This window comes from Wallemia mellicola (genome assembly GCF_000263375.1).
Source record: "Wallemia mellicola CBS 633.66 unplaced genomic scaffold WALSEscaffold_1, whole genome shotgun sequence".
Classification (NCBI taxonomy): Eukaryota; Fungi; Basidiomycota; class Wallemiomycetes; order Wallemiales; family Wallemiaceae; genus Wallemia; species Wallemia mellicola.
In genome coordinates, this window is record NW_006531958.1 from 517,851 (window position 1) to 536,274 (window position 18,424).

The 18,424-nt window shown below is 43.1% G+C and overlaps 9 protein-coding genes across 9 annotated transcripts; 2 read left to right on the forward strand and 7 right to left on the reverse strand.

The window, feature by feature from the left end:
* Positions 1 to 5: 5 nt before the first annotated feature.
* On the forward strand, positions 6 to 1,629 carry WALSEDRAFT_59096 (pseudouridine synthase; the record flags this gene model as incomplete). Its single annotated transcript, XM_006955881.1, has 5 exons — positions 6 to 130; positions 180 to 211; positions 259 to 298; positions 344 to 429; positions 475 to 1,629. Coding segments are annotated over 5 exons (1,409 nt in total), but the record flags the coding sequence as incomplete, so codon positions are not given.
* A 1,558-nt stretch (positions 1,630 to 3,187) lies between these two features.
* Positions 3,188 to 4,250, reverse strand: WALSEDRAFT_42280 (hypothetical protein). The gene is made up of 3 exons (XM_006955882.1): positions 4,022 to 4,250; positions 3,802 to 3,973; positions 3,188 to 3,751 (listed from the first exon to the last, which is right to left on the reverse strand). The coding sequence occupies exons 2-3, from the start codon at positions 3,960 to 3,962 to the stop codon at positions 3,262 to 3,264; spliced, it is 651 nt and encodes a 216-aa protein (XP_006955944.1). The 5' UTR covers positions 3,963 to 3,973; positions 4,022 to 4,250; the 3' UTR covers positions 3,188 to 3,261.
* A 189-nt stretch (positions 4,251 to 4,439) lies between these two features.
* Positions 4,440 to 5,136, reverse strand: WALSEDRAFT_49777 (hypothetical protein; the record flags this gene model as incomplete). Its single annotated transcript, XM_006956067.1, has 3 exons — positions 4,440 to 4,804; positions 4,948 to 5,020; positions 5,125 to 5,136. 3 exons carry the CDS (start codon positions 5,134 to 5,136, stop codon positions 4,440 to 4,442), a joined length of 450 nt encoding a protein of 149 aa, XP_006956129.1.
* Positions 5,137 to 5,392: 256 nt separating this feature from the next.
* Positions 5,393 to 6,539, reverse strand: WALSEDRAFT_59100 (hypothetical protein). The gene is made up of 8 exons (XM_006955883.1): positions 6,400 to 6,539; positions 6,344 to 6,356; positions 6,122 to 6,298; positions 5,973 to 6,077; positions 5,746 to 5,923; positions 5,620 to 5,703; positions 5,540 to 5,571; positions 5,393 to 5,492 (listed from the first exon to the last, which is right to left on the reverse strand). Exons 1-8 carry the CDS (start codon positions 6,447 to 6,449, stop codon positions 5,412 to 5,414), a joined length of 720 nt encoding a protein of 239 aa, XP_006955945.1. The 5' UTR covers positions 6,450 to 6,539; the 3' UTR covers positions 5,393 to 5,411.
* A 92-nt stretch (positions 6,540 to 6,631) lies between these two features.
* Positions 6,632 to 8,927, reverse strand: WALSEDRAFT_59101 (ATP-NAD kinase; the record flags this gene model as incomplete). Its single annotated transcript, XM_006955884.1, has 3 exons — positions 6,632 to 7,937; positions 7,982 to 8,603; positions 8,648 to 8,927. 3 exons carry the CDS (start codon positions 8,922 to 8,924, stop codon positions 6,710 to 6,712), a joined length of 2,127 nt encoding a protein of 708 aa, XP_006955946.1. The 3' UTR covers positions 6,632 to 6,709.
* Positions 8,928 to 8,951: 24 nt separating this feature from the next.
* On the reverse strand, positions 8,952 to 10,855 carry WALSEDRAFT_59103 (hypothetical protein). Its single transcript, XM_006955885.1, has 5 exons — positions 10,605 to 10,855; positions 10,365 to 10,560; positions 9,924 to 10,318; positions 9,694 to 9,880; positions 8,952 to 9,648 (listed from the first exon to the last, which is right to left on the reverse strand). The coding sequence occupies exons 1-5, from the start codon at positions 10,839 to 10,841 to the stop codon at positions 8,984 to 8,986; spliced, it is 1,680 nt and encodes a 559-aa protein (XP_006955947.1). The 5' UTR covers positions 10,842 to 10,855; the 3' UTR covers positions 8,952 to 8,983.
* A 515-nt stretch (positions 10,856 to 11,370) lies between these two features.
* Positions 11,371 to 13,664, reverse strand: WALSEDRAFT_34701 (alpha/beta-hydrolase). Its single transcript, XM_006955886.1, has 3 exons — positions 11,816 to 13,664; positions 11,598 to 11,770; positions 11,371 to 11,552 (listed from the first exon to the last, which is right to left on the reverse strand). Exons 1-3 carry the CDS (start codon positions 12,375 to 12,377, stop codon positions 11,409 to 11,411), a joined length of 879 nt encoding a protein of 292 aa, XP_006955948.1. The 5' UTR covers positions 12,378 to 13,664; the 3' UTR covers positions 11,371 to 11,408.
* A 1,003-nt stretch (positions 13,665 to 14,667) lies between these two features.
* Positions 14,668 to 15,499, reverse strand: WALSEDRAFT_30853 (L domain-like protein). The gene is made up of 2 exons (XM_006955887.1): positions 15,439 to 15,499; positions 14,668 to 15,389 (listed from the first exon to the last, which is right to left on the reverse strand). The coding sequence occupies exons 1-2, from the start codon at positions 15,476 to 15,478 to the stop codon at positions 14,707 to 14,709; spliced, it is 723 nt and encodes a 240-aa protein (XP_006955949.1). The 5' UTR covers positions 15,479 to 15,499; the 3' UTR covers positions 14,668 to 14,706.
* Positions 15,500 to 16,484: 985 nt separating this feature from the next.
* On the forward strand, positions 16,485 to 18,358 carry WALSEDRAFT_53199 (hypothetical protein; the record flags this gene model as incomplete). Its single annotated transcript, XM_006955888.1, has 3 exons — positions 16,485 to 17,958; positions 18,007 to 18,260; positions 18,315 to 18,358. The coding sequence occupies exons 1-3, from the start codon at positions 16,541 to 16,543 to the stop codon at positions 18,356 to 18,358; spliced, it is 1,716 nt and encodes a 571-aa protein (XP_006955950.1). The 5' UTR covers positions 16,485 to 16,540.
* Between the last annotated feature and the right edge of the window lie 66 nt (positions 18,359 to 18,424).

Sequence of the window (18,424 nt, forward strand, 5' to 3'; positions counted from 1 at the left end):
GAGGGGAATGCCTCAACAACGGAAAACAAATGTCAGAGACGTATTAGCTGCAGATCCACCAAAGATTATTAACAAAAATGGCTTACGTTGCGTCCTCCCATATTACTACGTTTATCAAACTTACGCGAAGGTTTGTACATTAAGGGAAGTTGGTTTTGGTTGTCTAAATAAACTCGTAGGAGCGTTGGTTTGGCAGGAAACTAGTTGAAGTGTTCGTATATCCTCTCATTCGCCATTCCACTAATCTTCTTTGTTCAGATGTACGACGGAATTCAGAGACAGGTCGAAAAGCTACTATGTGGGATACTTTGTCTAACTAATAAACCACAATTGACATACTCAGGAATGGGCTATTCAGTCTGGTATCGCTACGATCAATAGAGAGAAGGCAACACTCGATTCAGCTCTTAGAAATGGTGATTTGATACAGTATGTACAATACACACAAATATACACCCATTTACACTTCCATAGAAATAAAGTACATGCTCATGAACCACCGGTGGTAGCAGAATTACCTGTCATTATATACAGGGACGACGAAAAAGGTTGGCTTGTAGTGAGCAAACCTGGTTCTATGCCTGTACACCCTACAGGACGCTATAGAAAGAACACCCTGCTCGAAATTCTCAAAGACGAACATGCTATCGAAAATTTGTACTGCTGCAACAGACTCGACAGGCTGACATCCGGTGTAATGGTTATAGGAACTAAAAAAGCCGCAGGATCGCAACTTGGTGCAGCATTTATGAAGGGAAGCATTAAGAAGGAGTATATCGCTAAAGTAATTGGTAAATTCCCTGACAGAGAGGTCGTAGATGAGCCAATTATTACAGTTGATCGCCAAATGGGCTTAGTTATTAGACATAAAAATGGTAAATCTGCCAAGACGATATTTGAAAGGATGTCGTATGATGAAGCAACAGACACAAGTGTTGTGTATTGTCAACCATTGACTGGACGCACACACCAGCTGCGTGTTCACCTTCAGTACCTTGGACATCCTATTGCGAACGATCCGCTCTACTCTGGGCACGACATATGGGGTGAAAAGCGCGGAAAAGGCGGTTGGCCTGCTTATTCAACTGGAAGAATCCTCGATGAGATATACCAGCAGAAGAAAGAGCAGAATGCACCAATAGAAGTACTCGAAAAACACATGGCTGAGGATGACAAGCAGCTGGTGCGGAGTGACCAGGATATAGGCTTCAACAGTCCAGTTGAACTTGATGAAGAGTACAAAGAGGTCATACGTCGTTTACGTGCTCAGAAAGATGAGAGTGATGGATGGGCAAGATGGAGAGATGTACTAGGTTTTGATAGTAAGAAGGCCAATGATGCTGCTGAAGAGAAAGAAAATTTGGAGAAAATTACTCAAGGTTTGGGTGGATATTGTCCTACGTGCTTTATACCGCTTATCGAAGACCCACCGCGCGAGAAGTTATTCATATATCTCCATGCGACCCGTTATACTAGTCCTGAATGGTGTTTCGAAGCACCACTGCCGAACTGGATCGACGAGCAAGGTAGGGATTGGTGGGAGGAGAACAACGAAGTTCGCAAGAGTGAGATACAGAAGGCTGTAAATGAAATGGAGTAGACTGGATAGATGCATGTTATTTAGAAAAGAACGAGCTCCTCATCTAGTTCCCAGCTGTCTATTGCTTGGAACTCTTTGATACGGGATAATTTGCGGGGTGTCATCTCGGTTATGTGGTTATCCTCCGCGGTGGTTTTCTTGCATTTATTTGGTAATAGAGAATTGCCTTTCTCTTTATTACCGTGTGCTGTATACTGGGCGTTGTGTTTCTTGAGATTTTCTTTAGTGAGTAATTGCCTGGCTTTCGATGCTGATGGCTGGATGCTATCGCTCTTACTATCCTTCTTCTTTAGAAGCCACTGTGTCTTGCTTTTGTTTCTCGTCGTTACCATTTTTTAGTTCAATTTTCCATTGCGATAGTGATCTTCGCTTCTTATCAAACGACGATAGAAAGTCAAAAGAAGAAAAACAAAAAGAAGAAGAATGCCTTCAATTCCAAGGCGGCTGGTTGGGTGTACGCATAGGCTTTTTCGCAGATTTGAGCGTTCGATGGACAAATTCGTCGGCATGACCGGACCACTTTTTGTCTTCTTCGCTGTTATTTTGCTTATACCATGTACAATTGCATTTTGTAGGTGTCTAACTGGATGTTGTAGATATTTCAAATCTAATAAAGGTACACAGTTGAAGTCGTATTCCCGTATAACTTCCCTCAATCTCATCCAACTTCTCAATATATCGCGTTATTTTATTGTTTATGGCACGCAACTATGATATTCTATCACTACTATTGCTCTATCATGGTCTCTCCAGGATTTTCAGCCTCTTACGTTGGTGGTAATGTTCGTGTATGCCAGAAATGCAACCAAGTCAAACCGGAACGCACACATCATTGTAAAGTATGTAAGAGATGTGTATTAAAATACGATCATCACTGTCCTTGGATAAATCAATGCGTTGGTTTAAATAATGAGCGTTATTTCGTTCTTTTCATGTGAGTTTCATCAAAAGACATCAATTTAGTTGACATAATTAAGGTTTTACCTTTCTACAGCTGCATTTATCGTCGTATGGTTGGGATTCACGCCTGTGTTTAAACTTGCCCTACCAGTAAGAAGATCGACATCCCCGCACATTAAAAACGCTTGGACTTACAGAACACCTGCTTTTATCGTCGTTCTACTTTGGGTTTTGGCCATATTTATCGGTATGGCTGTAGCTATTATGTTGCTTTGGCAACTCTATCTCGTCATACGCGCTGAAAGCAGCGTTGAAAATCAAGATAATAGTGTTTTCAGGAAATCTTACAAGGAGGATTACAAGAAGTGGTCTGAAAGAGGTCATATGGTTGGTTGAATAATCTTGTTTCCTTGCTTTCTAACGAAACAACCAAGGATAAGCAGTTAAAACCTCAAGAAATAATCAACCCATATGACTTTGGAGTATACAACAATCTCTGTTTGTTTTTTAACGTAGGAAAAGGAAGATGGTGGGTGATTCACAGTCAGTTGTAATCTCTCACATTATTGCAGGTCGTGGTTGACACTTCTCGTTCCTATGAGGATACCAGCGACATCAGATGGATATACCTACCCGAAACTAGCAAAGCAAGGATTGCATCTCTCATTTGATAGCGATAGTGAGCTTGACGGGGAGATGGATCAACCATAAAGAAATACAAATGTACTATTCTATTTAAATGTTCTAATGTAAGGTATAAATTAAGCAGGAGCGTTGTAACCCAAGACACCCCTCGTCCGTCTAAACATATCGTTGAAATAGAGGCTGCCAAATACACCAAAACCAGCTCCACCTAAGTGAGCAGCGTGATCGAGCAACTTCCAACCGCGTAGAAGACCAACGATGTCAAATCCAACCATGGCTAGTACACCAGTAGATATAGGGAAACCAAACCAAGGGAAAAAGATTAGATTGACTTTTATATCTGGATTACTGTATGCGCTCATAACGAGTGTTGAATAAACTGCACCACTGGCACCCAAACTTGGCATTAGAGTTCTTTGCGTATACTTTGTAGCCGCGGTTGATGCAAGATTGGACAAAAGACCAGCTGATAAATACAGTGCGAGCCATTTGTATACTGACGTACCCTCGAGTTCAGTTTCTTGTTTCTCTAAAAATTTGAAACTCAAGGGGCCAAATGAATAAAGAGCAAGCATATTGAAACCCAAATGAGCTATACTACGATGACTAAGATATTGTGAGATGCTGATAGTGAATGATAATATAAAGTAACGAACCTGAAGACAGATGTTAGCATCGTGTGTAAAGGTGTATCGTGTGCATGAAGGAAATGCCTCTTCATGAAGCTACGTAAGACAGGATTTGGGACTTGCCAGGCGAAGAAAATGACGCTGTTGAGTGCGATAATACCAGCGACAGTTCTTTGACCATCTGACATTGTGAGATAGTCTATATAGCCGAGTTAGATAGGTATTATCAACTAAACTGGTTACTAACTCTCACTAGCTAAAATATAAACTCTTTGTATTGATTGAGGTGCAGTGCGTATACTGTTCAAACCAGATTGTAATTTATTAGCGAGGTTTATCTCCTTTATCGTTTTTAATCTGCTAGTTGATATACCAAACCAATTGCTGCTGTTTTTCTCTAAGTCCTGGGTTTTGTCATTTGTAAGTTGAGCAGCAGCGAGGATAGAAAATCCAGATAGTGAAATAGCGAAGACGGCTGATTTACCTAGTGGTATCGTTGGTCTCATAGCGTTACTAAAAGACTTTGACGTTCTGGGTAAAAATTTCACAAAACTGTAGATCATGAGGGGAATAAACAAAGGAGAAGAGAAAAGACGGGGAGGGTGGAGAATCACAAACGCAAGGAAAAGAAAATATACTGAGCATACATAAAATGCCAAATACAATTACTCAAGTGGAATTTCAACTTCGCCCTCCTTGATAGCTTCAATGAGGTCGTGTGGTTGCTTTCTGTCGACGGTGCAGCCGACGGATTGGCAAGTACCCAAAATCTGCAAGACAGTACCTGACAAGTTCTTTGAGAGAGACTTGTAGTTCATTGTTCTGGCGATGTTGATGATCTCATCGAGTGGGATAGAACCGGAGTGCTTGACGTTCTTGTCCTTCTTTCTGTCACGTGGTGGCTCCTTCAATGCTCTGATGACCAAAGATGAAGCTGATGGAACGATAGAGACAGCTGCTTGACGGTTTTGGACGGTAAGTTGAACAGTTACACGCAAGCCCTTCCAGTCACCGGATGCCTTGGCGATATCTTCACCAATCTTCTTTGGTGACTGTAGCGACGTTAGCTTTAAATTTCTAGCGCTTCTCAATAAAAATGCTTACAAGACCGAGTGGACCTGGTAGAAGGTTAGAGTTTGTTCAAATTGCTAAGAAACGCTAGTAAAAACTCACCAATCTTTGGTGCGAGTGCGGATGATGCACCAACTTCACCACCAACTGCACGGAGGTAGATGATCTTAACCTCCTACGGGGGTGTGAGTGAGGCTCGAGAGAGAAAAGAAGAACGCACATTTGGATCGATCTGGTGAATATTAATTTTAGCATTCAACTACTAGTCTTTCTACGAACCTTTGGGGCCATTCTAGAGTGAGAGTCAGTAAGGCTGCCTATTAGTTATATAGGTATATAGCTATATGCTCGTATAAAATCTAGTATAATACACTCCCACATAACTAGTTTCCCTATAATTTTAATTTTATACTTACGTTGCTCAGTATCGCTCTGAGAAAAGAAGATTTGGTGAGCTTGAGTGAGTGCTCGTCAGATAAAAAATTATTATGAAAGTGAATATATAAATTATAGCATAAAATATACAATATCTTTTATTCTATTTTATACCCAACCCTCAGACGCTCTCAGAGCGCTTTCGACGGTATCACGAACATCAGATAGTCGTCTTTGCCCTCTGAGGACGGGGAGAGCGACTCTAGGAAGCCCTTAGGGGGTGTTACTAGCTGCTATGTCTGCTCTCATTCACACTCACGTAGAAGGCCATACAGTTATTGTTACATATCCCTGTTGTATCCCGATTAGACCATCGACACAAGAGTAACGCCAGCTTACCTATGAAAGCTCTATTAGAGAGCTCGGGTACTTGGAACACCTTGATTAGCTGCCTGCTATCTACCACAACCGTACCTCTTGCACCTACGAAAGTTAGGGTAATAGTAGAAGTAATCACGTCCCTACCTTCATTCGATTGTACTCCGAGCTTCTCAAACGTCGTTCTAACGCCCACTTGGTCATTCAGGATGCTGAATTCAAGCTTTCCCTCCCAGTTAGCTCGTATCGTAACGTAGTTGTCAAGAATCCGTAGTTTCTCTAATACCGTCTTAAGCTTCGGAATGCTCGGTAGCTGGACTGTCACCTTTGTTTATTGTAAGCCTTCCTTTGTTCGTATCATGAGACATACCCACATTTCGCTCTGGTATAGCCGGTTGGTCGAACGTATCAACATATATTTGTTTCTGTGGCCTGCATGGTACGTCTTGCTCGATCGTGAACCTGCTATTGTAATGGCTCTAGGGGTGCTTTAGGGTGATAATCTTCTTAAAGGCGTACACACCAGCGTGCTTATTGATAAATTGAGAGTCGGTATAGCTCCCTTCTTCATAAGACGCAACAATACGTCGTCTGTCTCATGCGCTGATTTTATCGCCCTGTATAGCTGCTCCATGCTTACTTCAATATGTACCTCGTTGTTATTGCTGCTCTCGCATCTATAGGCCGTGAAGAGCGTATCCTATACGTCATTTCAGATCTTGTCTAGAGAAGACGTCAGACACACCACGCTAACTTGTCTGTGACGCGTTAATCGGTGAATTTGAAGTGGTTAGCACCCACAACCAGGATTTTAACGCGGTATCCACTCCACTCTGCCCTACGTACACCATATCCTTCGTGAATCTGATAACAGCATGTTCATTCCCTAGTAACTTTGAGAAAGCTTGTGTTATTTGCTTGAACAGCTTCACATTTGATATAACACATCTAAACTATCATTTAATTAGCTATACGTTGCTGTACACTCCAACAAACGCACACGCATATCGATGTAGTAGATCAAGATACCATATACGCTACAATTACCAAGAAATCGTTAAGCATTTTATTAGAAATACATATAATATCGTTAAAGTATCACTATATCCGCTTAATCTGACATTTCAGACTCTGATGCATCCTCTCCATAGACACCAAACGCTCTTGCAGACGTCGTTGGTGACATTGGTGGTTGAGTGTCTTCACTTAGCTGTTTCATTCTCGAGCGTGGTGTACCCATAGTACTATTTTCATTTACATTGTCTAAACTTGGTTGACGGCTCCTGCTGTTCCTCTCCTTACTCACACTTCTGCTTTGTCTATGTCTTAGCTCTTCACTTGGATTGTACATATGTCTCAAAGACACTGGTTGGGGTTTTGGCTGTGTTGTTGTCGTAGCATAGCGTCCAGGAGAACCACGTCCATTCAATACTGAAGGTTCAAATGCAGAAGTGAATGATTTTGATAGTATAGGTCTAGCTCTTCCTGGTCCACTAAGGCTGCCCATAGATTGATCGCCATATTCACTATTCTCGTCAATGTCGTATTGATCGTCATCATCATCATCATCGTCGTCATCATCATAATATTCTTCTTTTTCTTCGTTTTCACCTTCACCAGTATTCTTCAATTCGGCATGGTCCGGTCCTTCTTCAACAACCACAAATGATTTTTGACGTGCACGCTCATTCCAATGAAGCGTCCTATTGAGTGATTGGAACCAATCTGATGATTGCTTATCCGCGCAGATAGTTGGACAAGGGTACTTGGATGCCGTAACCTTAATGTGGTCACCTTGTTTCAATTCGACCCTTCCTCTACCATCGAACGAAGCCCATGCTGTTGATCTTGAGTTAAATGGCACGCAGATTCTCAACTCCATAGAATCAGGCAATAACATAGGTCTGAACGACAAAGTGTGTGCACATATTGGACTTATCAGCAAAGCTGGTATTTCTGGATGTACTAAACTACCACCAGCGCTGAGTGAGTAGGCTGTAGATCCAGTTGGTGTTGAAACACATAAACCGTCCGCTTGTACTGTTGTCAAGTGATTTTCATCGCCGAATAACTCGAGCATAGATACATATGGTGAAGGACCTCTGTCGACAACCAAGTCATTGAGTACGTTAAATGTTTCAACAGGGCGGGTAGTAAAGCACATAATTTCCTTGTCACGCTTTTTACCTTCCTTGGTGGTAGTTGGAGGTGTGTTACCTTCCAAAGCATCCCATCCTTTTCCTTCGATGTTTCGCATGATAATCTCACCAGTCTCACCTCTTCTGACGGCTGGTCTGCGTGCTTTCTCAGTGTTTGGATCCTGTTTACGATATTCGGATCTGGTGTATTGTTAAATGGGTCTCTAGCTGAAAATAACACACACCTATAAACTGTACACGTAAACCTCATTCTTAAGTTAACTCTGATACCTTCATCAAGTATACCATTGACTACCTTTTCGCAATTCGTGAAATCAAAGTTGGTTAGGAATCCAAGACTACCAAGGGAGAAAGGCAAGACAGGTGGCACCGTCGTCTGGAAGAGCCAACTAGCAAAGAGGACAGTACCATCACCACCGAGAGTGATAACTAAATCGAAAAGATGTGGGCTCTCTGTGCACATCTCTGGGGTCCAAAAACGTAACTGGCCCTCTTCCTTAGAATGTGCGTTGTGATCCGGATGCAAGAACTTGTTATTTTCAGGTGAGATACTCGTACTGGCGAGGCTAAAAGACATATCCTTCAAGTCCTGCTGAGAAGTACTACGGCTACGGGGGCGGGGTGTGAAAAGATGAGGGTACTCCTCCCTCATACCGGCAACATTGAATCTTTTTGATGTGCGGAGTTGGCTGTCTACATAAACGACCATACCCTGTCCTTTTAAGTCCCCTCTAGGGGTGTTCATCAAGTATAAGGCCAGTTTGCGAGTGTGTCGTATAACTTGATGGTCTCTTGCTTTGGTGATGATCATGACTGACTTTATTTTGCTCTTAACTCTCGCTCTACCTAATTTCTAGTTAGCATTGTTTCAAATTTCAACGGAAACCGACCAAGTTGCTTAGACATTTCACGCACGCCAACCGCGGTCTCAGCGAGATGTCTAGTGAGGTTTTGGCGTGAGTGTGCAGTTTCCTCATCGTCGTCCGCCTCGTCTTCAAGTTCGCCGGCTATATTCCCTAGTACTTGATTATCAGATCCAACGAGATTTGGAGCAATTTCAAGATTATCGTGGGGGGTGTGCCTATCAAAATCTGTCATTCTAGCTGCACACTGATCCAAGTAGGAGTGCAATAGATATGGACTTTCTAGCGGTTTGTTGTTATCCATTGGATACGCAATGATGGTCGTAAATAAGTAAGTTTCTTATTAAAATATTTTAGTTTCCTCTACAAAAATCTTGTTATCCACTCTCCAGTAACATCCCAGCGGGAATTCATCGCTCGTGTACTGACGTATTTCACAAAGTGCAACAATCCCGGATCACGCAATACGATGTGGAGGCGGTTGAACTCCGGCGCGAGTGATAGCAGCGGTCCGTCGTCGTCTCCGGCCCCATACGTTGCTTCATCGCTGTCTTCTTCTCCACTAAGCCATACATCCCAACCTCCAACTGTGCCGGATTTCCAAATATCGTCAGATTGCGTCAGGTTCAAGCCTATGTCTAGTCTAGATGTCTCTGAGCTGCTTTTCTCTCCTCGTGCAAGCGTGTAATCTAATCCTGGTCGGAATCTTCGGCTTTCTATAAGGTGTGCTTCGGGAACGGAACTCGTTAAAATAGACAGGAGTGCTCGGAACGCCTTGCTGCTAAACAGTTTGTTCACTCTCCCGAAAAGGTCTCCCTCTGTGTCTTGCTTGGTGAGTGACACATATCTCTGTACATGCGGTGGTCCAACGAGCTTCCAATCTCCAGCTTCACCTGTTGGGTGTGCTGGTATCTTATAGCTCGTACCATAGTCATTTCTCAATACGCGCTTCCCTCTTGTTACTTCATCCTCGTCGTCTCGATTTTTGACTAGTTCCTTGAGCGATGTCGCTATGTCTTCTTTGAGGACTAGGTGAGGTGTTAGTAAATATTGTTAAGTGAGAGATTACCTACAATCAGTGAGGAGAATGTGGGAGTCTTCCAAGAACTTGTTCTGTAACAATCCAATCGTCTTTGTATCGAGATAGACTGGATTGACAAGTTCCTCCAACTCAGTGACTTCAGAAGCATCCAATTTTTCCACGACACTCTTCAGGCCATCATCATCATATGAGCCAAGTGGACGGAGTGCAGCTGCATACTAAACGGCGTCAAATTTTGAGATGTTCATGGAGAGCACTTACCAACTGCTCAAGAGAGCTCTTCGTGAGCTCCGGTTGTGGGCCTTCATACTCCTCTTCTTCAGGTACAGGACGGTGGAACCAGCCACTTATCGATACACGCTGACCGACACCCCCGTCAACTGTCTTAAATTGTAATTTCGGATGAAAGGCGACCTCCTCGACAGAATGGAAAGAATGTCCAGGTTGCACTTCAAAGAACGCAAATTGGTTAAAGGAAGGTGGAATGCTGACTGTTGGCTTTGGTGCCGGTGTCGTTGGATCTGTAAGCGGGGTGCTAAGGGGATACAACTCGAGTGCACCACCATAGTGGGCTTCCCAAGCTGGATCTGGGAGCGGAAGATAAAGGATAAACGATATCCTACGTGTTCCTATAACATCATCGTGGTTTAAGAGGTCTATATGTCTATTAAGTGTGATTCAACGACGAATATACTAACGTACGACATCCGGAACCGTAGTTGTTGGTCGACATATCTGTTTTTACGCCTGAAAGCGGTCCACAGCCAGTAACGTCCCTTAAAAAGCGTCTAAATTGGGCAGAATAGAGCGTATTACGTAGTGTGAGTAATGTAGGTAACTCCTTGCGCTCTTCTTCAGGTAGGAGGTGTATATTTGAGAAATCACCGCTCTGTGTTATCTAGCGGTGTCATTAGAATTGCATAAGATCTGCGATAAGCTCACCTTGTATATATCTGTTTCCTTTTCTTTGAAACTGAGCTTTAGTAATTCTTTTCTAGCTTGTAAGAGAAAATCCTTATTGAATAACTCCGGGATAACGGCATGTTTGTATGGTTCTGACTGCTTGTATGCATTTCTGTACTCCTCAACGCTAGTGCTATTGAAGAGGTTATCACTAAAGCGTTCGCTGACGTCTGGAATGTTCTCTGACTTGAATTTCTTAGGCGCTGGTTCAGACATCCTGGAGGTTGATCTTTAAAATGCTTCAAGAGAGAAGACAGCTGATATTTCACAATTTCAAGCAGACAAAGAGGTAGAAAAAACTGCGATAAGCAATCTGACACTTTGGGAGTACAATTCAATTTGTTTGCCAGCTTAGTCACTTATATTACGCAATGTTTGTTTACAGTGCCTATAAAAGAGCTCACACTCTTGGTTTGCTACATACAAGATCAAAATGCACTTCAACTGCGCTCTCTTCATGGCTCTCATGACATCTGTTGCTGCTGTCGTCGTACCTTCCACCGATTGTGAGTTGTGTATTACATAGACATACCAGCTCATGATCGACAGACACAGACATTTACGCAAGACAAGCAAATGTACCATACAGACAGGACGCTATGGACAGGTTCTCAAGAGTTGCAGCACCCCCATCGGCAGAGTATCCCATCGCACCAAATGAAAACGCGCCAAATGCACCTCAATAAGTAGTCGAAAGGCATATGTAAATGGCCAGTAAGACTACTTCTACCTTTTGAAGTTGCAGAAAATATTCATCCATGTATTTTAATCTAAGTTTTGCGTTTATTTGAAATACTTCTCAAACCATTGCAATGTAACTTCAAATCCAGTAGTCTCAGCTTCGACAGAGTCTAAAGGATGTCCTGTGCCTTTAAACACGAGCATATCAACGTCCTTCTGATGGTTCCTAAGAGCGTGGTACCAGTGCTAGTGGGATATATTAGCGATATTAATGATAAAGCTTACACTCACTCTGGTCTGTTGGTTTGGTACGCGTTGGTCATCTGCGCCAGCCAGTAGGAGGGTTGCTGCTTGGACATTCTGGGCGAGTTTGAGTGGAGAAACGTCGTCCATCTTGCCGTATTGGGTGGCTGTTGGGGCTTGCAGGGATGGGTCAAATGGAATACCACTTTCGACGAAACACCCTGTGATTTGTTAGCAATGTTATATACCGGTAATGAATAACTCACAATCTGGTATATCACTTTGGGTTGAATTCGTTGCCAAAGAGATGACTGGATTGCGCACAATAGCAGTCTTAAACCTTGTAGGGTATTGAGCAGTAAGGTGTGCAGCAAGGAATCCACCATGCGAACCACCATAGACGCACCAATTGTCTTTCTCGACCGCATACTCCTTCTCGGTCATGTCCATCGCGGCAATACAATCCTCGACGTCATATGTACCGACATTTCCAAGAAGCTCCTTCAGATAGTCCTCGCCGAAACCTGTTGATCCGCGATAATTTGGCATTACGACAGTAATGTTCATCGACAAGGCGAATGTTGCGATCGCGGCTGAGAAGGCTGGTGTCATTGCTGCATGTGGCCCACCGTGCGGGAGTATGATACCACGGGTAGGCTTGTTGCTCGCCAATACTGATTGTAACACCCATGACTTCGTGCGCTCGTCGTACTCAACTCTGAGAGACTCGAGTTGACTAAATAAATCACTCTTATTCCTTGGAAGTACCTTTGATGTGCCGTTGTAGACGACTACTTGTTGGGCTTTATTGAATGTTGACTGGGACATGATTATTCTTTCACCGAATGCACCGAAGCAATCGAGTGAGCTCTTGTCAGCATCTGCAGCGACTTGCTTGCTAATGTCACGTACTTCGTCTGTTATCAAGTCAAATTCCAAGATTGCTTTCCTGCTTTCGATATTTGAAGTGACGATGAGTGACTCATGTTGGGCATCATTCTTGATGAATGGCTCATATGGCAGCTGATCAATGTATAACCCTGGATCCTTAAGATTTTGTTTATCTATCGTAGCCCAGCCAGCGCCGTATGGTTCACCGGCAGTCGTGACGCTCTCGATGCGACAGTTTGAGCCATGTGGACCGTAAGCCTCGTTTGAGAGGTAGACTACAACGCTCTTGCCATTTTGCAATTGAACGCAGCGAGGACTCCTGACTGCGCGCTTAGGATTTGAGAGAAGTGTGAGCTGCTGTGTTTCAACATCCAACGCGTAGATTCCACTTAGTCGATTCTGGCAGTAAATTATACCTAAGCGACGGCCGTCTGGGGTGTTTTCGTAGGCTGTGAAAATAATTTTGCCATCTGATTCGAATTGTGGCTGGCCGAGTGAATGTTCAGACAATTGGTCAGTTAATTCCTTCGGTTCTGGCTTCGGCGTGTCTAAATCTACATAGTAGACTCTAGGTTGTTGGAGAGAAGGTGAGAATTGCTCACCCCCAGGTGTTGTGTTAGTCAACACAAACGCATAGATTCATACCCACCAAGTCGGAACATAACGGTGCTTATCAAAGACACTGATGTCATCGTCATCAACTTGCTTGCGTCTGTCTGCTGTATATGCCAACGTCTTACCAGTTGGAGACCATCTGAGCCTGCCGAATGTCGGATCGGCACAGAAAGCACCATGCTTGCCGGTGACGTTAATAGAATGGGTACGCTGGCCATCACGGAGGTCATATATATCGATATAGAACGTTTTCGTACCTTTACCTTTATCCTCTATAGCACGCTGTATCGCTTGATGGGTTCCCTGCACGTTAACAGCTTGGTCAACGACATCGACGAGTTCGGTGATCGTGGAAGATATAGGCTCTGGGCTGTTATCGTCCAAGACGAGAGTTCTTTGGGTCTTGACTTTAGCTTTGCGCTCTATATGCGGTTGTAATAGTGTGAGGTATGCAAGATAGACGCTCGATTGCTTAGATGGTCTTATCTGGGCGGAGATTACACTCGTCGTGTTGTATAACTCTCTGAAAACTTCTCGTGCGTCTTTGGACATGATATGATTGTGTCTAATCAAGGAGCGTGACGTGTTTATTAGCGGCTTGTACGTACTACTGAATGTGTGTTTTGATAGACTAAAGAGTCTGCCTATCATAAATCGCTTAATTCACGTGCTTTACTTTGATCGTTAGAGCCCAAGCCAGGTTTCATCCAGAATAGGAAGGAAGTCTCTAAATAATTGAAGTAAGAGATGATTTTTGTGTTTACTCGACTTTAATAACATTTTGTATCGCAAATTACATTGATAAACGTTGTTATGTCTTTCGTAACAGATACCATATACATATCGTCATTGTTTAACAAAAAGCTCCATAGTGTCTCTATAAAATACTTGTTTTAGCTATTTTTGTCTTTTTTAAGTGCATAGGAATTACTGAAAGATTCACCAGAGAAGTAGATGATGTCGTTTTCAGAGTATATGTTTTCTCCTTACATTATCCCCATGAATGAGACACAAAAGAAGATACGAGGGGTGAGTGTAATTTTACTTTTAGCTGTATAAACACTTAACACTCTATTTCAGAGAACAGTTTGTCAATTTTGAAGAAACTGCGAATTCGGAAGGTGCTTCTTAGTACAGACGAGCCTATGTTTAGCTGTACGGTATTCCTGTGAGGCTCAACGAAAGTTGTGTGTAATTCACAAATTATCTGGCGTAGAGTATCTTCTAGCGATTATATGTCTCACAGCACTGTATCTACATGTACACAAACCGTAAAAAGCAAGGCCACAATAAGTTTATTCTATGATTATCCCAAACTACACCTACATAAAAAGTCTCCGCATGTTGGGAGCTACGATGAGGCGCAAACGAGAGGAAATCATGATAGAGATCACCACCGATTTGAACAGTAGTGTTTGAAGCAAATGAATCAGAGTGACGGTATTCAGACTGGTGGCGTTCACTACTAGAGGTAGCTTCCGAAAATCGAGCGCATCGAAGCCCTTGAGGTAAGACCATTGCTGATCGTTCAACAATTCTGACGAAGGCAAATCAAAAAAGAAATGGATCTGCTTACTGGAACACATACGGACACCAAACATCGACTAGTTAGCTGGAATGTATAAATAAAGTTTTTGTAGAGTTACACGTATTATTCTTGACCTGGAATGAAACCATCCCTGAGCATGCGCTCCAGACGTGCGACTTCGTCTGGTGAGTTGGCTTCGAGAATTGCTTTGCGTATGTTCTCTCTATCCTGGGCACTGAGCAAACGGCCTTTGCTAGTATCCTCTCCCGGCACGAAAGTATTGGATGTTTCACTGACATCTTCCTTCTTCAATGCTTTAATTTCCTGCGCAACTGCTGTCGGTCTGCCGTCCTGCGTCTCAAATATTTCACGTGCTTCTTTGCGCTCTTTGTCGGTAACCCTATCATAATCGAGGACTCTGAGCTTAGGGAGGGTATGTATCAACCAATGCCTGTACCGCGGCGTCTCTGCAGCAGGGTTGTACCGTATATCCAAATAAGTGAGGCTGGGGTGACCAGCAAGCGAGTTCAATTCGCCGAGTTCGAGTCTGTTGTGATCCAAGATTAGAGTCGTGAGTCTAGGAGCTGATTTTACTATCGATGGGTGTATATTCGTCAGCAAATTATGTGACAACACTAAAGAGTTGAGATTGACGAGGCGTGGAAGGAGCGGTATAGAGTGTATGAGATTGTGTGATAGTATGATAGTACTAAGCTGGTCCTTTGTAACACCTAAGTTCTCTATTGATGGGATTTTGAGACCAGAAAGGATGAGTTCATGGGATGGTTCGATTGGGCTTATTCTGACTAATAAATGCTAGTAAATTTGTATTAAATAATCTAATAAGCAACCTACTGGGCGTATTTGCCAGCAATTCTGGCGTAATTTTGACCATAGCTGATGGACGTTCTTCTCTAAGAGCTACAGCCATGAGCGGGAGTCTGAAAACAGGTGGAACCGTCTTAGTACGCTGGGGATCCCTTTACAATAGCATTTCAAGGGTTAGTTTCCTAGCATTTCTTGTAGGGCAACTTCTAATCTTCTTTAGTACTCTCGACGGCGATATACACCCAGAGCTGAGCAGAGGAACAGCACACACACCCTGGAAGAGGCTAGCCAGTTATTACCTATAGATAATCAGCCCGCGCATTACAGCCAGCTCAACAAAGATGATAGATCAACAAGAGCGAGGAAGGCACTACATATACTCGACCAGACAGCGTCAACGTCTTCCACAGCCCCTATCATTCCTATACGGCATATTCAGCTGCTCAGAGTGCGCGCACTTGCTCGTATGAACAACATACCAGAATCCATCTCCATTTTGGATAATATACTCTCAACAGCCTCTTCAGTGAATTATAGACGTAAATCGTTCCCTGATATGCTTACTTTGGAAGCTCTCACGGCGTTCGTAACTGAATCTATCCAACATATGGATAGTGACACCCTCCTTAACTTGCTTTTACGCGAGAACCTTATCAAGAAATCAAGGCTGGATTTCGTCCTTTCAACTCCCGTAGTTCGCCGCCCTTTCGGCTATTCAGAGCATATCAAACCATTGTGTCGGGTGCTGTATAGCTTGCCACTTAAACATGCAGCTGAGCATGTCAAATCAAACGACGCAGCGGATACCATTATGGCCATAGCTAACGGTCGTCAGAGCTACTGTACGAGCGCACAATCTATATACGAATTGCTTCTCAGCCGGTCTCTCAGTGTCTCAGAAGATCAAGCAAAAATCCTTATGACGAACCTTATACGGAAGAACGAGACGACAGCGGCAAAGACAGTTTATTATACCCTCCCAACTCCATCTGAAGAGGTTACCAGAGTTGCACATAAGGCATTTGCAAGAGATGGGCAAACAAGTGAGCTTAATAGACTTGACAAAGTATCGATAACGACGAGGATATTCGCATTTGCGGAGAATGGAGATCTCCATGGTGCCCTAGAGATGTACAGTACTCTTGATGAACCATCAGACAGAGATAAACAGGCAGTTTTAACGGCATACATCCGCAATGATGATCTCGAGGGTGCATTGAGCTGGGTTCGAAAGACGCCTGGTATGAATAGACGTAGAGTTTATGCACGTCTTTTATCGCTCTTCGTTAGACGTATCGACGTTGATTCCGCTATGGCGCTTGACACAGCTATGCGAGAGGAAGGTATTGCACTCACAGAAGATCACTTTACACAGCTCATCAAACTCTATGCCAAACGGAGAGATATTGAAATGGCCGAAAGAGTCGTTCGCCAGATGATCAAAGAGAGTGTTAAACCGTCGACGGAAACCTGGTCAGCATTGATGAATGCGGCGACTAACGCCAATGATTGGCGAAAAGTTGTGCGTATTTATCAACATATTTCGAAGAAGTATGTCATCAACACCAAGATAGTCAACACACTTCTCAAAGCGTATGTCATGCTTGGAAGTCCCTTTGAAGATGTCCTTTCGGTTATAAAAGCGATGCTTGGGATGGGTATTCGTGCAGATGAAGTGACTTTCGCACTAGCAATGCAAAGTGCCTGCGATATGGGTCGATTAGATACGGCGGTATACTTCCTCGAAGAATGCGAGAGATGGTACAAGAACAGACTAATTGATAAGCCAAATGTCGTCCATTACACTCTACTAATTGCAGCCATGCTCCGTGTTGGACACATGTCCGATGCGAAATTCTGGTACGGCAAAATGAAGGAGGAAGGAGTACAACCTGACTCAGTTACCTATGGTGTAATTATAGCCAGTTATCTCAGTAGAGGTGGTGACGACAATGTGAAAATAGCTAAACTAACACTGAGCAACCTCCTTGGACAGGACATTCTAGACGCCAGAGCAAACTGGATGGAGAAATCAAAGTCGAAGCAACAGACACTATCAAATGTTCTTAAACCATTTATACAAAACTACGGAAAAAGGTTCACACCACAGCTCGCCCAAGAAACGTTTGAGTATATGACAGAAGTTGGTATTTCAGTTAACATAGAAAACTTGACTATGTTGATGGATGGATACCGCAGAGTAGGAAACCACGCAGTTGTGAATGACATATGGGGAAATATGATAAGGATAGCATCTAGTACGAAGCTAGCGAAGAATGGCCTTTGCCTTCCACTCTCAATATACATCGATAGCTTGACCGCGCAGGGGCGTTTAGATGACTTACACGAAGCGTTCAAGATTGTGAGAGAAAATGGATACGGTTTTGATGCTCATAATTGGAACCATCTTGCTGTTGGCTTGAACCGCCTCGGTGATTATTATCTCGCCTTTAGTGTTGTTGAAAGGATATTAACTGTATGCGAAAGCAAGAGTAGAAGAGGAACGTATACGGCTACGTATGATGATGAACCTCTAGATCTGATAGAGTAGGGGGTATTTGTTGATAATTTTTTATAAACTAACGCGCGACCCAGAGAACCAACGACAAATGAGACAATCGAGACCGAAGATATACCCCAGCCCAACAGAGCATCAATAAGAAGGAGCAACATAGCTGGTAAGCGCCAAGATGAGGAGAAGAGAATAGTTAATGAGAACACACAAATTGAACCTGATAGCAGAGAAAAGAACCTGTTGCGATATATCGAAGACATAGAAAGCGAAGGCGGTAATCATATGAACTGGTTTGCACACCACAGAACACTCAAAGCGCTTAGTTGGACGCTCCGTCAAGAAAAAATTAGCTCAACTGAGCTCGGAGAATTCCCTAAGACACTTGCAGAACTCTATAAGACGATAGAAGGCGAGAAAGATAGAATGTATTAAAATATTTATTGGCATGCTTTGAATATTTGAATGCACTAGTCTGAGGAATGTTTAATAAAAAATTAG

Bases quoted from the DNA above. Each gene is read 5' to 3' on its own strand.
- WALSEDRAFT_42280 (XM_006955882.1), bottom strand. From the start codon at position 3,962: ATGTCAGATGGTCAAAGAACTGTCGCTGGTATTATCGCACTCAACAGC. The intron at 3,752-3,801 runs GTTCGTTACTTT...ACAATATCTTAG, and splicing joins ATGCTAACATCTGTCTTCAG to TCATCGTAGTATAGCTCATT.
- WALSEDRAFT_59100 (XM_006955883.1), bottom strand. From the start codon at position 6,449: ATGGTGTACGTAGGGCAGAGTGGAGTGGATACCGCGTTAAAATCCTGG. The intron at 5,924-5,972 runs GTGGGTATGTCT...CAATAAACAAAG, and splicing joins CGGCTATACCAGAGCGAAAT to GTGACAGTCCAGCTACCGAG. The intron at 5,493-5,539 runs GTGAGTGTGAAT...ACACCCCCTAAG, and splicing joins ATAACTGTATGGCCTTCTAC to GGCTTCCTAGAGTCGCTCTC.
- WALSEDRAFT_59103 (XM_006955885.1), bottom strand. From the start codon at position 10,841: ATGTCTGAACCAGCGCCTAAGAAATTCAAGTCAGAGAACATTCCAGAC. The intron at 10,561-10,604 runs GTGAGCTTATCG...TGACACCGCTAG, and splicing joins AGGAAACAGATATATACAAG to ATAACACAGAGCGGTGATTT. The intron at 9,649-9,693 runs GTAGGTAATCTC...CACCTCACCTAG, and splicing joins CCACATTCTCCTCACTGATT to TCCTCAAAGAAGACATAGCG.
- WALSEDRAFT_34701 (XM_006955886.1), bottom strand. From the start codon at position 12,377: ATGTCCCAGTCAACATTCAATAAAGCCCAACAAGTAGTCGTCTACAAC. The intron at 11,771-11,815 runs GTGAGTTATTCA...AACAAATCACAG, and splicing joins CCAAAGTGATATACCAGATT to GGTGTTTCGTCGAAAGTGGT. The intron at 11,553-11,597 runs GTGAGTGTAAGC...ATATCCCACTAG, and splicing joins TACCAAACCAACAGACCAGA to CACTGGTACCACGCTCTTAG.
- WALSEDRAFT_30853 (XM_006955887.1), bottom strand. From the start codon at position 15,478: ATGGTCAAAATTACGCCAGAATTGCTGGCAAATACGCCCA. The intron at 15,390-15,438 runs GTAGGTTGCTTA...AGCATTTATTAG, and splicing joins ATTGCTGGCAAATACGCCCA to TCAGAATAAGCCCAATCGAA.